The sequence below is a fragment of the Bos javanicus genome, chromosome 14 (genome assembly GCF_032452875.1).
Source record: "Bos javanicus breed banteng chromosome 14, ARS-OSU_banteng_1.0, whole genome shotgun sequence".
NCBI lineage: Eukaryota > Metazoa > Chordata > Mammalia > Artiodactyla > Bovidae > Bos > Bos javanicus.
Genome location: NC_083881.1, coordinates 60,383,778 through 60,398,235, shown reverse-complemented (window position 1 = coordinate 60,398,235; position 14,458 = coordinate 60,383,778). Strand labels below are relative to the sequence as shown.

The 14,458-nt window shown below is 44.0% G+C and overlaps 1 protein-coding gene across 7 annotated transcripts in view; it reads left to right on the top strand.

Moving 5' to 3' along the window:
• Positions 1-14,458, top strand: part of DCSTAMP (dendrocyte expressed seven transmembrane protein) — a 35,822-nt gene that overhangs the window by 8,489 nt on the left and 12,875 nt on the right. For 6 of the 7 annotated variants that reach the window (XM_061439180.1, XM_061439181.1, XM_061439179.1 and 3 more), the window contains 3 exons: positions 2,980-4,021; positions 8,428-8,736; positions 9,795-10,235. In XM_061439180.1, coding sequence (XP_061295164.1) covers positions 2,993-4,021; positions 8,428-8,736; positions 9,795-9,989 — 1,533 coding nt within the window. In that variant the 5' untranslated portion in view covers positions 2,980-2,992 and the 3' untranslated portion in view covers positions 9,990-10,235. Of the gene's footprint in view, positions 1-2,979; positions 4,022-8,427; positions 8,737-9,794; positions 10,236-14,458 lie in introns of those variants that run through there. The other variant, XM_061439177.1, reaches the window with a different exon arrangement.

The following is a 14,458-nucleotide window of genomic DNA, read 5'->3' as shown; positions in this document are numbered from 1 at the left end:
AATAAGACCCACGGCACAGTCCCACTGCTCTTAGCAGTGAACAGCCACTGCCTAACAAAGCACTGCAGAATTTGGGGCCTGAGAGTAAACCAGCATTTCCTATTATTGTTCAAGTATCTGCGATCAGCTGGGGGCTGAGGACTGGCTATGTGATGTGTGATGTGGGTATGTGATATGTGATACCCTGCTTCACATATCAGGCACTGGCTATCGGCTGAGTTGATGAAACAGACTGGTCATGTGCCTCTTGTCATTCAGCAGTCCAACCTGTATAACAGGCAGAATGACCCCCTACCCCGAGCCCCAACCAAAGATGTCCATGTCCTAATACCTAGAACCTGTGGCTATGTTATCTTTTCGTGGCAAAAGAGATTCTACATGTGTGCTTGAGTTAACGATCTTGAGATGGAGGGATTATCCTGGATTATCTGGGTGGCCCCAGTATAGTGACAGGGGTCCTTACAAGAGGAAGGCAAGAGGATCAGAGTCCTGAGAGAAGACATAAGGATGGAAGCAGAGGTCGGAGAGAAAAGAGGATGAATCATTGCTCTCTCTGAGATGGAGGAGAGTCCAAGAGCCAAGGAATATAGGCAGCATTATACATTGGAAAAGGCAGTGGAATGAATTTTCCCCTGGAAACTCCAGCCTTCTGGACCAGTTTTAGAATTCTGAAATTTAGAACTGTTATGAGAATAAATATGTGTTGCTATAAACCATTAAGTCTGTGGAAATTTGCTATAGCAGAAATAGAGGCAAAGTCGGACACGACTGAGCGACTGAACTGAACTGAACTGAACTGAACACCTGGACTTGTTAACAAGGGCTTCCCTGGTGGCTCAGACAGTGAAGAATATGCCTGCAATGCAGGAGACCCAGGTTCAATCCTTGGATTGGGAAGATCCCTTGGAAAAGGGAATGGCAACCCATCCACTCCAGTATTCTTGCCTGGAGAATTCCATGGACACAGGAGCCTGGAGTCACAAAGGATATATAGTCCATGGAGTCACAAAGGATCAGACATGACTGAGCGACTGACACTTTCACACTTTCATAAGCCACTAGCTGTGGAAATTTGCTTTAACAGTAATAGAGGCTAATACACTGGACTTGTTAACAACAAGTTCGTAGCAGGGTTCCAAGAGAAGCAGCAGGGAATCATAAACTCAGAAGAGACACACTGTCACTTCTGCCACATTCTGCTGGCCAGTGCTGTCACAAGGCCATCCAGAACTCAAGGGCTAGAGAAATAAACACCACCACTGGATTCTATTTCTCTCACCTCTTGATGGGAGAAGCAGTAAAGTCACCTTGCAAGGAGGCGTTGAAACTGAGCAGTACTCTGCAGGGCCTTCCCAGGAACCAACCCCATGTGCCCCAACTCTGTAGAAGAGCTTCACCCTCGTAGACCTTCTCCAAGTCCAAAGAGAAAATTTAATCAGAAAAGTGAGAAACTACAGAAACGAAGGAAAACAGTCAAGAAAAACAAAATAATGAGTTTAGCCATAAAACAAAGTCAGGGCTCTTTAGTCCCTCCTCACAGGCTATAGATAATATTCAGCACCATATCCTTGAGTTGTTTTGTAGACATCAAAACCTCCATCAGGTGAAAGAAGTTAACTGCAGGCTGACCACATCAGGTGGACCTCAGGAACCACCTGATGGTTGTTGGAACCAGGTTGATGATGCTCATTCCCAGAATGTCACACTAACCACCAAGCAATTAAGAGCTACATGAGCTGATCAAGCACCTGCAAGCCTCTCCCCCATCTTGCCTTTAACAGCTTTTCCCCAAAAGCCACTGGGGAGTTGTGGCCTTTTTTTTAAAACCACGTTTTTTATTGAGGTTCAGCAAAGCATTGGACACGACTGAGTGACTGACAGTTCAGTCACTCAGTCATGTCTGATTCTTTGCGACCCCATGGACTGTAGCACGCCAGGCCTCCCTGTCCATCACCAACTTACCCAAACTCATGTCCATTGAGTCAGTGATGCCATCCAGCCATCTCATCCTCTGTCATCCCCTTCTCCTCCTGCCTTCAGTCTTTCTCATCATCAGGGTCTTTTCAAATGAGTCAGCTCTTCGAATCAGGTGGCCAAAGTACTGGAGTTTCAGCTTCAGCATCAGTCCTTCCAGTGAATATTCTGGACTGATCTCCTTTAGGATGGACTGGTTGGATCTCCTTGCAGTCCAAGGGACTCTCAAGAGTCTTCTCCAACTGACTGACTGACAGTTAATTTATAATGTTGTGTTAGTTTCAGGTATATAGCAAAGTGATTAAGTTATATATATACAAGTTAAGTTATATACATATATGTATGTATATACATAATTTAATGGCAACCCACTCCAGTATTCTTGCCTGGGAAATCCTATGGACAGAGGAGCCTGGTAGGATAGGGTCCTTGGGGTCACAAAGAGTCAGACACAACTGAAAACGCACATATATACATATATATATATAGTTTCCGATTCTTTTCCCTAGGGTATTACAAAGACATGGAATACAGTTAATTGTGCTATACATTAGGTCTGTATTTTTTATCTATTTTTACACATGAAGTGTGTGTATGTTAATCATAAACTATTAATTTCTCTCTCCTTCGCCCCTCACCACATGATCCTATTTGGTAACCATGTTTGTCTTCTGTGTCTGTGAGTCTATTTCTGGTTCATAAATAAGCTCATTTATATCAAGTTTGGGTCTTCTGAACTCAAGCTGCCCATTCTCCTGCTTGGCCCCACCCTGGGGACCTTGGGATAAAGTCTGTACTTCCCTTCCCCACAATCTGGTGCCAGTAGGTTAGCTTTACTACGTTCAGGCGAGTGGACCCAATTTAAGTTTGAAAACAGTGTGGAGACTGAGAAGGGTAAAGAATTATGGCCATTCTTTTTGCAATCAGTCTATCACCGTGCCCTTTGCAAAGTGAAAGAGGACACTTAAAAGCAGCATCTGACCCTGGTTTCTTTTTCATTTCCAGGGACACAGGGAGCATGGGTGTCTGGACCTCAGGCGGCAACATCTTCTTAAGCCTCTGGGGGACGTATGTGTCTCCAAGAAGCCCTGGATGGATGGCCTTTGCCCAGCACGCAGGCGTCTGCTGTTTTGTCGCTTTCATTTCCGTGGGCCTCCTCTCTGGGGCCTTCTGCTGGTTCCTGTCCTCACTCACCGTCTTCATCACCTCCTGGATGGCCACGTGCATTCTGCTGTGCTGCTCCAAGCACGCACGGTGTTTCATTCTGCTGTTCTTCCTCTCGTGCGGCCTGCGTGAAGGCAGGAACGCTTTGATCGCTGCGGGCACAGGGGTGGTCATCTTCGGACACGTGGAAAATATCTTTCACAACTTTAAAGGGCTCCTGGACAGTATGACTTGCAACCTGAGGGCAAAGAGCTTTGCCATCCATTTCCCACTTTTGAAAAAATATATCGAAGCAATTCGGTGGGTGTACGGCCTTGTCACTCACCTGAGTCTATTTGATGATCTTGTGTCCTGGAACCAGACCCTGGAGGTCTCTCTTTTCAGTCCCAGCCAAGCCCTGGAGGCTCAGCTAAACGACACCACGGACAAAGCCCTGGGTGTCTTGTACCAGATGGTGATGGCGACAGAGGTGCTGTGCTCCCTGGGGCGGCAGCTCCTTGCCCTCACGGGGCTGCTGCTGGTGCTGCTTGGCACTGGCCTCTTCATGAAGCGATTCTTGGACCCTTGTGGCTGGAAGTTTGAGAACATCTACCTCACCAGGCACTTTGTTCAGCTGGACGAAAGGGAGAGGCGTGAACAGAGGCCCTGTGTCCTCCCGCTGAATAAGCAGGAAAGGAAGAAGTATGTAGTCATCCCGTCTTTCTGGCTGACTCCTAAAGACAGGAGGAACCTGGGCCTGTTTTTCCTCCCGGTTCTTACCCACCTCTATATCTGGCTGCTGTTTGCAGCCATAGATTATCTGCTGTACTCGCTCATTTTCTCCATGAGCAAACATTTCCAAAGCCTGCCAGGGCTCGAGGTGTGCTTGAAACTGCACAGACAGGTAGGTGCTCACAGGTCGATCTCATCTGGTATCCTTGCTGTTCGCTGTCTCTTTGCAAAAGATCGTGAACATCCCAAGGAAGGGCAGTGTTTTATTTCCTTTCTGGATCTCCAGGGCCTGGCATGGAGCCTGGAATGTAGAAAGAGCCCCAAACGAGTTGGTTAAACTGAGTTGAAACCCCAGTGTTATATGATAACGTTCTGAACGTCTTTGATCACTGCGTTAGTTTCCTGGGGAAGCTGTGTCCCAACAAAAAAGACCATGGTTTTCGTTCATCCCACCTTTCCTCTTTTCCATTTTTTCCCTGTGGCAGTTTATGATTACGTGGACATTTCAGGGGGCTTCCCAGGGGACTTCCCTTGCCACTTCCCAGGTACAGTGGTAAAGAATCCACCTACCAATGCAGGAGATGCAAGAGACTTGGGTTCAATCCCTGGGTTGGGAAGATTCCCTAAGGTAGGAAATGGCAACCCACTCCAGTATGCTTGGTTGGAATATTTGCCATGGACAGAGGAGCATGGAGGGCTACAGTCCATGGGGTCACAAAGAGTCAGACACGACTGAGCCCATTCTGGACATTTCAGAGGATCTGCATGCTGTCAGATACTTGTCTTACTTGTTTTTAAACCCAGTCAGTGTGGAGCTGAGCTAAGTGGGACGTGCACTTGTGTGTCTCGTGTATGTGTCTGTGTGCATGTGCACACACAATGTGTATAGCTGTATGTGTTTGCACATGCGCGTGTGTAGGAAAGTCATGCACGCTGGGTGGTGTGTACTAGCCTGGGCTGGTGAAAACACCGTCCACTGTTTCCATGTGTCCGACTCTTTCCTCTTTATGGAGCTACAGGAGGTTGTGCCTCTGCCGGGGGAAATCTCAGAGGGGAAGGGCAGAAGGGGACCTGGAAACCCTCCTCTGAAACCCCACTTCCTCCTGCAGTGTCCACACTCTCCCTCCATTTTCTCCTGGTCAGCAGGTGCTGTCTGGCCCCTGTCTCTCCCACTCCTGGGCTGCTTCTCAGAGTTGATTACTCTGAGCATTCCCTTCCCCTGAAGACTTCAGTTAATTACAAGAACCCCCTGTTGCTCAAGATATCTGGAGCAGAGTGGATAATGGAAGCAGCGTCTCAGATGGAAGCCAAATAAGATTTTTCAGGCTGGCTGGATCCTGGGGGGCAGCTGGTAAAAGAACCACTCCCTCCCTCCCCACACCCCATCCCCTTCGTAGTCCCTTTTTAAACCAGCTCCTCTCTTTCTTTCTCTTTTTGCTCCTCTCTCATCTGTTTCTCTCTCAGCCAAAACCCATGCCTGGTTTGTGAATTCTCACTGTTTTAGACGGGGGTTGGGTGGGGAGACGGTGGGAGACAGAAGTGATCTATGCCTTTTGAAAAAGGCCCAGAAACTTCCCAGTGACAATGTCCTGACAAATACATTTTTGGGTGTTGTTGCGGGGGTCCTGGGGATGCAAAGATGTCTCAAGCGTGAGGGCTACCGTCAAGCAGCTCATGATCTGGCGGGGGGAGACCAACTCGGACACTCACAAGGACAGCAGGGCAGTGGGCGCTGGGATGGGTATGAGTATGAGACTGCTGTTCCGGCTCCTCTCAGACTCTGCTGCGGAGCCTGGGAGACTGTGCCTCCAGCGACTGGCTTCCACATGACTGGCAGTGCCTCTCTTATTCCTGGATGTCCTTGGAGATTTCTGGTCCCTCAGGTGGGGCAGATTTGCAAAGCAGTCAAGCAAGAGGAGAGGGCAATGGCAACCCACTCCAGTACTCTTGCCTGGAAAATCGCATGGACGAAGGAGCCTGGTAGGCTGCAGTCCATGGGGTCGTGAAGAATTGGACAGGACTGAGAGACTTCACTTTCACTTTTCACTTTCATGCATTGGAGAAGGAAATGGCAACCCACTCCAGTGTTCTTGCCTGGAGAATCCCAGGGACGGGGAGCCTGGCGGGCTGCCATCTATGGGGTCGCACAGAGTCGGACACGACTGAAGCGACTTAGCAGCAGCAGCAGCAAGCAAGAGGATAAACACTGGCTCAAGGTTCCTCCCACTTTCATATGATTTATTTAAAGAAGAAAGATGGCAGATGATGTGACTAGACCTGGCTGGATGGCTGGGCACTGTAAGAAAAAAGTAGCTACTAGGTCGCTACTTATTGAGCACCTACTGTGTGCCCAACACCATTCTGCATTAACTTTTTAGGACTGTCTGCTACCTGAGCGAATCTTTTTGTTTGTGACTTGATGCCATTCTGGCAAATTGTTTACTTGGGAGAGGCAAATGCATTTTAAAACATTGGAATACCATTTAATACATTGCTCTGTATTTTGAGAGTTTGTCTTCCACACTACCGTCTATTAAGCCCTTACAAAAGTGTTGACTCAATCCTGATTCCCAATTGCAAAATCTTCGGTTAGATTCCTAAACTAAATAACTTCTTTCCAGACCGGACACCCGCTGTTTTTTTATTGCAGGATTTCTCATCACTGACTCAATCGATGTGTTTGTTTCTTCAACGGTATTAAAAAGAGTGCATGCCTTTGCTCTGGGGACCAAAAACTCTCTACTTAATCTCAGGCAAACTGTCTTTTTTAAAAAAGAGAAAAGGAGAGGCAACAAGAAGGCTTTCTCCCGCCTAGCTACAGTGCTGGGGAAATTGCAGATTGGACTTGACATTTGTGTTAAAGTCCCAGGATTGGGGTTTCCAGATTTTTCACTGGTATTGGGGTGAATCCAAGGTGCACAGTGTTCTCTGGGTGTGGTTGGGTTCTTTTCAGAAGTCATTGCCAGCTTTTGGGTCCCAGGGCTCTGGGGCACTGGGGTGATAATAACTTACTAAGTATTCCAGTCTATAAGGTTAATGCTCCATCCCCAAGGTGCTTAATTTACACTGGGAGTAGTTTATTCGTGGGCAGGATCTGGTCCATTAATTCCTGTTTTACCAAATTGGAAAACAGATCCACTGAGAGATGATGTGACTTTCTCAGGTCAGGGAAAAGTAAGAGCTGAATCAGCACACACATCTCCTGCTGGTGGCTTGTCTGGGTGGCCCAATGTCATCTGCCCCCTGGGTCAGTTTGATGAGGGCAGCTGGTTTATTCTGTTACCTTCAAGCAGGAAGGAATGTACCCCTCCTAGCATCCAAGAGAGATGAGAAATTGTCCTATTTTGAGACCTCTATAAATAGGATTTTAGAACTACTTTCAGTAAATATACTCTTTTTAGTATCCTTGCATCAAGAATAATTCCACCCTATCCCTGCCACTTCAAGCTCTAGAAGGGTGACTGAGAACATAATTCAATGCCTCCACATCGTTATGACCTTGTGGTCTGCTGACGGGGTATTTGTCAAGATGCAGAGTCTATGACTGGGTCTTGATGGGCTCTGCTACAAAAAAAATCTCTTCCAGTTGAGCTAAAACCATTTTTTCATGAATCCCACATCCTCTGAAGTATAGAAACAGGTGTTCCATACGTGGGTTATGCGGTCGAAATTATTAGAAGAGGACTTGCCTGGTGGTCTGGGCTTCCTTGGTGGCTCAGATGGTGAAGAATCTGCCTGCAGTGCAGGAGCCCCGGGTTTGATCCCTGGTTTGCTAAGATCCCCTGGAGAAGGGAACGGCTACCCACTCCAGTATTCTGGCCTGGAGAATTCCGTGGACAAAGGAGCCTGGCAGGCTACATAGTCCAAGGAACGCAAAGAGTCAGACGTGACTGAGTGACTTTCACTTTTTTCTTTTCCCTGGTGGTCCAGTGGTTAAGAATCTGCCTGCCAGTGCAGGGGACATGAGTTTGATCCCTGGTCTGGAAGATCCCACATGCTGCAGAGCAATTAAGCCCATGGGTGTGCCACAACTACTGAAACCTCAGTGCCTAAAGCCTGTTCTCTGCAACAAGAAAAGCCACTGCGATGAGAAGCATCGCAACTAGAGAGTAGCCCCGATTTGCCACAACTAGAGAAAACCATGCGCAGCAATAAAAGCCCAGTGCAGCCAAAACAAAAATAACACATTATTTTAAAATCCTTTCAAACATCATTAGGAGAAGGATTTGCTGAAGTGAACAAATTTCTCTGCTTTCTTCTCGGAGCCTTCAACAGTCTCGTGGGCATCATTTCTCTCTAAAGACAAGACAGAGCAAACAAACTTACCTGATATCCTTCTCTCAAAGAAATCGATATTTCCCCAAATCCACTTTGCAAAACACTGCAGTAGCTACAACGAAAACTCCTCCCTTCTTTACTCCAATCGTTGCACATAAAAGGAGTTGGAATAGCTCCTTCCACCAAAGCTCCCTGCCTGTTTTAAGATAAATGCTACCTGCTGCAGAGCAGTACAGAGAAAAGACTAGGGCAGGGTATGAAAATGGCATGGATCTTGATGTTTTTATTCTTTCATTTTAGGAACAAGGGACTCAAGATATCATCCATGCTTCTTCCTTTAATATATCTCTGTTTGAACCGACCTGCATCCCTAAACCGAAGCTCCTTCTATCTAAGACCTGGATTCCTCTCAGCATCATTCTTGTGATACTAGTGACGCTAGGACTGTTGTCCTCCGTCCTGATGCAGCTTAAAATCCTGGTGTCAGCATCCTTCTACCCGAGCGTGCAGAGGGAGCGCATGCAATACCTCCACGCAAAGATACTGAAGAAAAGATCAAAGCGGCCAGTGGGAGAAGTAAAAGGGAAACTGAGCCTGTACTGTACAAAGGTAAAGCTGAAATGGGGGTGTGACCTGTAACTAGGGAAATTTTGAGCTTCAAGGGCAAATGGAATTTCAAAGCACTCTTTCAAGTTTACGTTAAGGCTTATATCCTCAGCAACTGGTGGGGAGACCCTGGGGGTGAGGGGGTGAAGATGGGGAACAGACACACATGGCTAGGTCCAGAAGATTATACAATAATGCTGGTCGTTCCAGAAGATTCTGCAAGAATAATCCTTCAAAATGCTGATTCCAAGTGAGTTTTTCAGTCTTATTGAAGAGAAGCTACTGGGAATGCCTCCTCTAATGGCTGCTAAAGGACAATGCCCAGAGTTATTTTACCAGAGTAAGCAAAGAACAGAAGGGAAGTATCTGCTATAGCTTGGTAAACTCCAAAGAATTTGCTCATTGTCCAGCATTAAAAGACATAGGGACTGTTCTTGTAGTCCAGTGGCTAAGACTCCAAGCTTCCAATGCAGGGGACCCGAGTTTGATTCCTGGTTAGGGACCTAGATCTTACCTGCTGCAATTAAGACCTGGTGCAGCCGCATAAATAAACATTGAAGTTTAAAAAAAATATATGATGATATTTATATGATATATGTATATTTATACATATGTATGATGACATGACTTTCACACACATATAAAATGAATGCTTGTCAAAGACTTTATTCAGCTTATTAATTAAAAAGGGAACAGTAAGAAATTCCAACCAATTCAAAGAACAATTTAAATCACACACATATATACAAACCACTGAGAAGACCAAAATTAATTTGCTTAATAGATGCAAAACTGGCTTGTTCCAACAGGGTGGATGGGAGGATGAGTTGTATCCTACTGGGTGAAATTCATTTGCATGCCTATGGACAAGAATAATTTGCATTGTTGCCATCAGCCATCTACAACTTACAGAATTGGAAAATGTTTCATAGACAATGAAAGACCAAGACAATCCTTAAGGATAAGCTTTTCTGGCCATTTTCAAAGTCTTTTGAAAAGTTTATGTCAGTGGCAGCTGAAATAATTCTAATGCTCATTCGTCCAACTTTGTGTCTTTTCAGATTCATTTCTGGCTTCCAGTCTTGAAAATGATTGGGAAGAAACAAATGGACATTGCCAGTGAAGACAACCCAGAAGAGACCCCACACAGCTCTTCATCCACCCTGTGCCAGCAGTTCTTCTCAAGTCTACAGATGGCAGCCCTTCCTCATCCCCAGCAAGAGAGAACTGCACAGCAGGATCCTTCAGCGGCTTAAGTTTGCAGGGTCAAGCTACTTTTTCCATAAAGGGCTCCCAGGTAAACAGTTAAGCTGTCTGTCTCACAGACCAGGCACGTTGTCTGGGCTGTGTGTCAGTGTAACAGGACTATAACCCAGGCCCTTCAAGGATGAGTCTCAGCACAGATTAATATTCAAAGGAAAAAATTAGAAAAAATAAAAATCTCTACTATAGACTCACAAGCGAATATCAAGGAGAAATACATGTATGATGCCAGGAAAATATCTTTCAGTGCTTCTGTCCCTTCTCTGCCCTCCTTAATATCCTTCATGGTTACTTCCTATTCTCACAACTGTCTGTCTGCCTCCTGCAGCCTTACTCAAGAACTCTTTCCAAAACCCGTTCCAGCAGCTCCCAATTTCTTCCCACCATCTCCTCTCTCCTACCCTCTACTTTCCTGGATCTCTTTGGTTTTTCCTCTTTACCAAATCCTCTAGCCACATTTATTTAGAGAACACATTTATTAACATCATATGAAAGACTGGTTACAATGTTCACCTTGGGCCTCTTTTTCACGATACTCAACATACACTGTAGAGCACAGAGACATATTTCCTCTATAATACCTAACAAAAAAAAAATACTGATTCTGTTTTCTATATAGTGTCCGAGTAGAAAAGAAATACACATCAAATGTATTAAAACTTTTCATTTTGAAAATTTTTCAGACTTACAAAAAAGTTGCAAAATAGTACCGCATTCCACCTACCCATCACCCCTCATCTCCGAAAGTTACCATCTTATATAACTGCAGCACAATTGTCGTAACCAGGTAATAGCATTTGGAAAATGCAGAATCTACAAAACTCATTGGATTTTCACCAATTGTCCCACTAATATCCCACTAATGTCCCAAGGACTGGTCCTTGATCCAGTCCAGCCTCACGCATTGTACGTGTTTGTCATAGTTCCTCACTCTCGTCTGATCGGGGACAGTTCCTTAGCGTGTCTTTCTTTTTATTTCATGACCTTGACACTTCTGAAGAGTGCTGCCAGTTATTTTGTAAAATGTCCTTTGATTTGGATTTGTCCAATGTTTCCTAGTAAGGAAACCCTGGAGACGTATTTTTTGGCAACGGTACCGCAGAAGTGCTGACGTGCTCGTCTCAATGCACGAAATCGGGGTAGGTCATGTAGACATGCCTCGTTACTGGTGAGGCAACCTTTCTTTGCTTAATTAAGATGGGGTCCGCAGATTCTTCCACTGTCGAAGTCGCTATTTTCCCTTTGTAATGAATAAGTATGTCGTGAGGAAATCCTTCGAGACTAGGCAAACATCCTCTTTCTCATCATACATTTACCCTTTAGTTTTTGCATTCAAGGAGGCAAAACAGTGCCAACCAAATAGTGATTTTCTATTTTCATAATATCTTCTACATTTTTAAATTGAAATTCTACATTATCCCTAGAAAGAAACTTTTTTTTTTTTCAAAGACAACTTTCATTTTGGGCACTGGAGTGGGCATTTTACACATATGATCTCATTTATGTTTCATGATAATCCTGTGAGGTTCGTAGTACTATTTCTATCTTCTCGATGGGAAACTTACCCTCAGAAACCCTGACTTATCTTGCCTAGGATGGGGTCTTGGCTTCCGCATGTTTAAAGTTCCCAGATGATTCTAACGGTCAGCCAGCGCTGAGAACCATCATTCCAGGAAGTTTTACATTGCAGTTCTTTAAATACAGGTCGTCAATGGTGAAATTTCTCTAGCAGAAGGAGCCTACATTAGAATTCTGTCTGAGTCAGCATTTCCCAAAGTGTGTTCCTCAAACCACTAATCCCTTAGTTGTTTCATAAAAGAGATAAATGATGTTAATAAATCCGTATCAGCTGCCTTCCAACCTTGAAGATCCATAAAGCATGTTGGCATAATTTTTAAGAATTAAAAGAAACCCTTTAATAATAGATCTTTGAGAAACCCTATAATAAAGGAATATCATATAATTTTGTTTCACCCCAAATTTTCTCAAATTATTAAACTTTGGTACAATTTTAATTGTAATAGCTATTAATAGCACATAGGACCAGCTCTAGAGCCCAAACTCTGATAAGTGTTGATTTAATTAGCATAACTTTTTGACCAAAAAAGACCTGTGGTGAAGATAAATTTGTGGTTTTGGATTTTATAAATATTCTAATGATTTTATGCTTTACTGTATTTTCTAAACAAATATATATATTAATACATTGATACGATATGTGATTTTTTTTACTCATTTGGCACTTATTTCTCCTAGAGAAGGGATCTGCCCCACATTAACTAAGGCAAAAAATCATCTGCTAAAGTTAGAATACACTCATACACACAATAAACTCTAAATGGCCTAAACATAAGACATGATACCATAAAATTCTTAGAAGAGATCATAGGCAAAGTATTCTCTGACATAAATTGTACCAATGTTTTCTTAGGTCAGTCTCCCAAGGCAATAGAAATAAAAACAAGAATAAACGAATGAGACCTAATCAAATTTTCAAGCTTTTGCATGGCAAAGGAAACGATAACCAAAACAAAAAGCCTACAGAATGAGAAAAAATATTTGTAAATGACAAGGACTTCGTTTCCAAACAGTTCATACAACTCAACAACACAAACAACAAAAAACCAAACAACACAGTCAAAAAATGGGCAGAAGACCCGAATTGACATTTCTCCAAAGAAGAAATACAGATGGCCAGTAGACACATGAAAAGATGCTCAATATTGTTGATTAGAGAAATGCAAATCAGAACTACAATAAGGTACCACCTCACACAGTTCAGAATAGTCATCATTAAAAAATCTACAGATAACAAATGCTGGAGAGGGTGTGGAGAAAAGGTAACCCTCCTGCGCTGTTGCTGGAAATGAAAGTTGATGCTGCTGCTATGGAAAATAGCATGGAGGTTCCTCAGAAAACTAAAAATAGAATTACCACATGATCTAGCAATCCCACTCCTGGGCATATATACAGACAAAACTATAATTCAAGATATATGCACCCTTATGTTCATAGCAGCACTGCTTACAGTTGCCAGGACATGGAAGCAACCTAAATGTCCATCCACAGAGGAATGGATAAAGAAGATGTGGTGCCTATATATCAGCACAATGGAATAATACTCAGCCATAAAAAAGAGCAAAATAATGCCATCTGCAGTAACGTGGATGCAATTAGAGATTATCATACTGTGTGAAGTAAGTCAGAAAGAGAAAGACAAATACAATATGATATCACTCTTACGTAGAATCTAAAATATGACTCAAATGAACCTATCTATAAAACAGAAGCAGACTCAAGGACAGATAGAAGAGATTTGTGGTTGCCAAGGGAGAGGGCGTTGGGGAGGGGAGGAGTGGGAGATGGGGGTGACAGATGTAAGCTCTTCTATATAGAATGGATAAGCAAGGTCCTGCTGCACAGCACAGGCTTCCCAGGCGGCCAAGTGCTAAAGAACCCTCCTGCCATTGCAGCTTAGACGTAGAGACTCGGGTTTGATCTCTGAGTCAGGAAGATCCCCTGGAGGAGAACGTGGCAACCCACTCCAGTATTCTCGCCTGGAGAATCCCATGGACAGAGGAGGCTGGCGGGCTGCAGTCCAAAGGATCGCAGAGTTGGACAGGACTGAAGAGACTTAGCACACACGCACTGTATGCAAAGAGAAGTATATTCGGTATTCTAAGCTGAACCATAGTGGGAAAGAATATTTTAAAAAGAATGTGTATATATCACAGAATCACTTTGCTTTACGGCAGAAAAGAACACATTATAAATCAATTATACTTTAATGAAAAATTAAAAATACTACTACTACTACTCAATTTTTAGAGAAAATTGGATCCTCAGCCTTCCTAAATTCTATTAATTAACTAGCTTACTTATTTACCTAAAAATATCACCTTTATCCACAGCAAAAATTTGCACAGGGCACATAGAAAGTGCTGGGGATGCCCAGATAACTCACCTTTGTCCCTGCCTCTGGGATGCTTTCAGTCTAGTCAGGAAGACAGACGTATGCTTAGACAATAAACAATAATATGTGGTAGCTTTTGCTAAGTCCCGAGGGCATGGAGCAGGCAGTGCTTTCAGGGAACAGTGCCTGTTTCTGCCCTCACCGAACGCTCTAAACTGAATGCTCTGTTTACCCCTCTTCTCTAGGAGAAGGGCACTAGAGGCGTTGGTAAAGGGGTCTCAATTTCCTTGAAACCAAATTACCTTTGTTGTTTCTAATGGACCATGACTTTGAACAGTTCGCCAGACACCTGGAGAATGTCCTGCTGTTATTATCTGCTAGGCATGCTTGCCCTTATTCTGAAGAGCTTGTCCCTACTGGAAGGACAGACAGGCAAAGAGGTGCTGGTCACCAAAGGCAATTTTCATATTGAAAACAAGATTCAGACTTGCTTATTAGGGCCAATCTAATGTAGGACATAAAATGCTTATTAAATTTCAGCTTATCCAC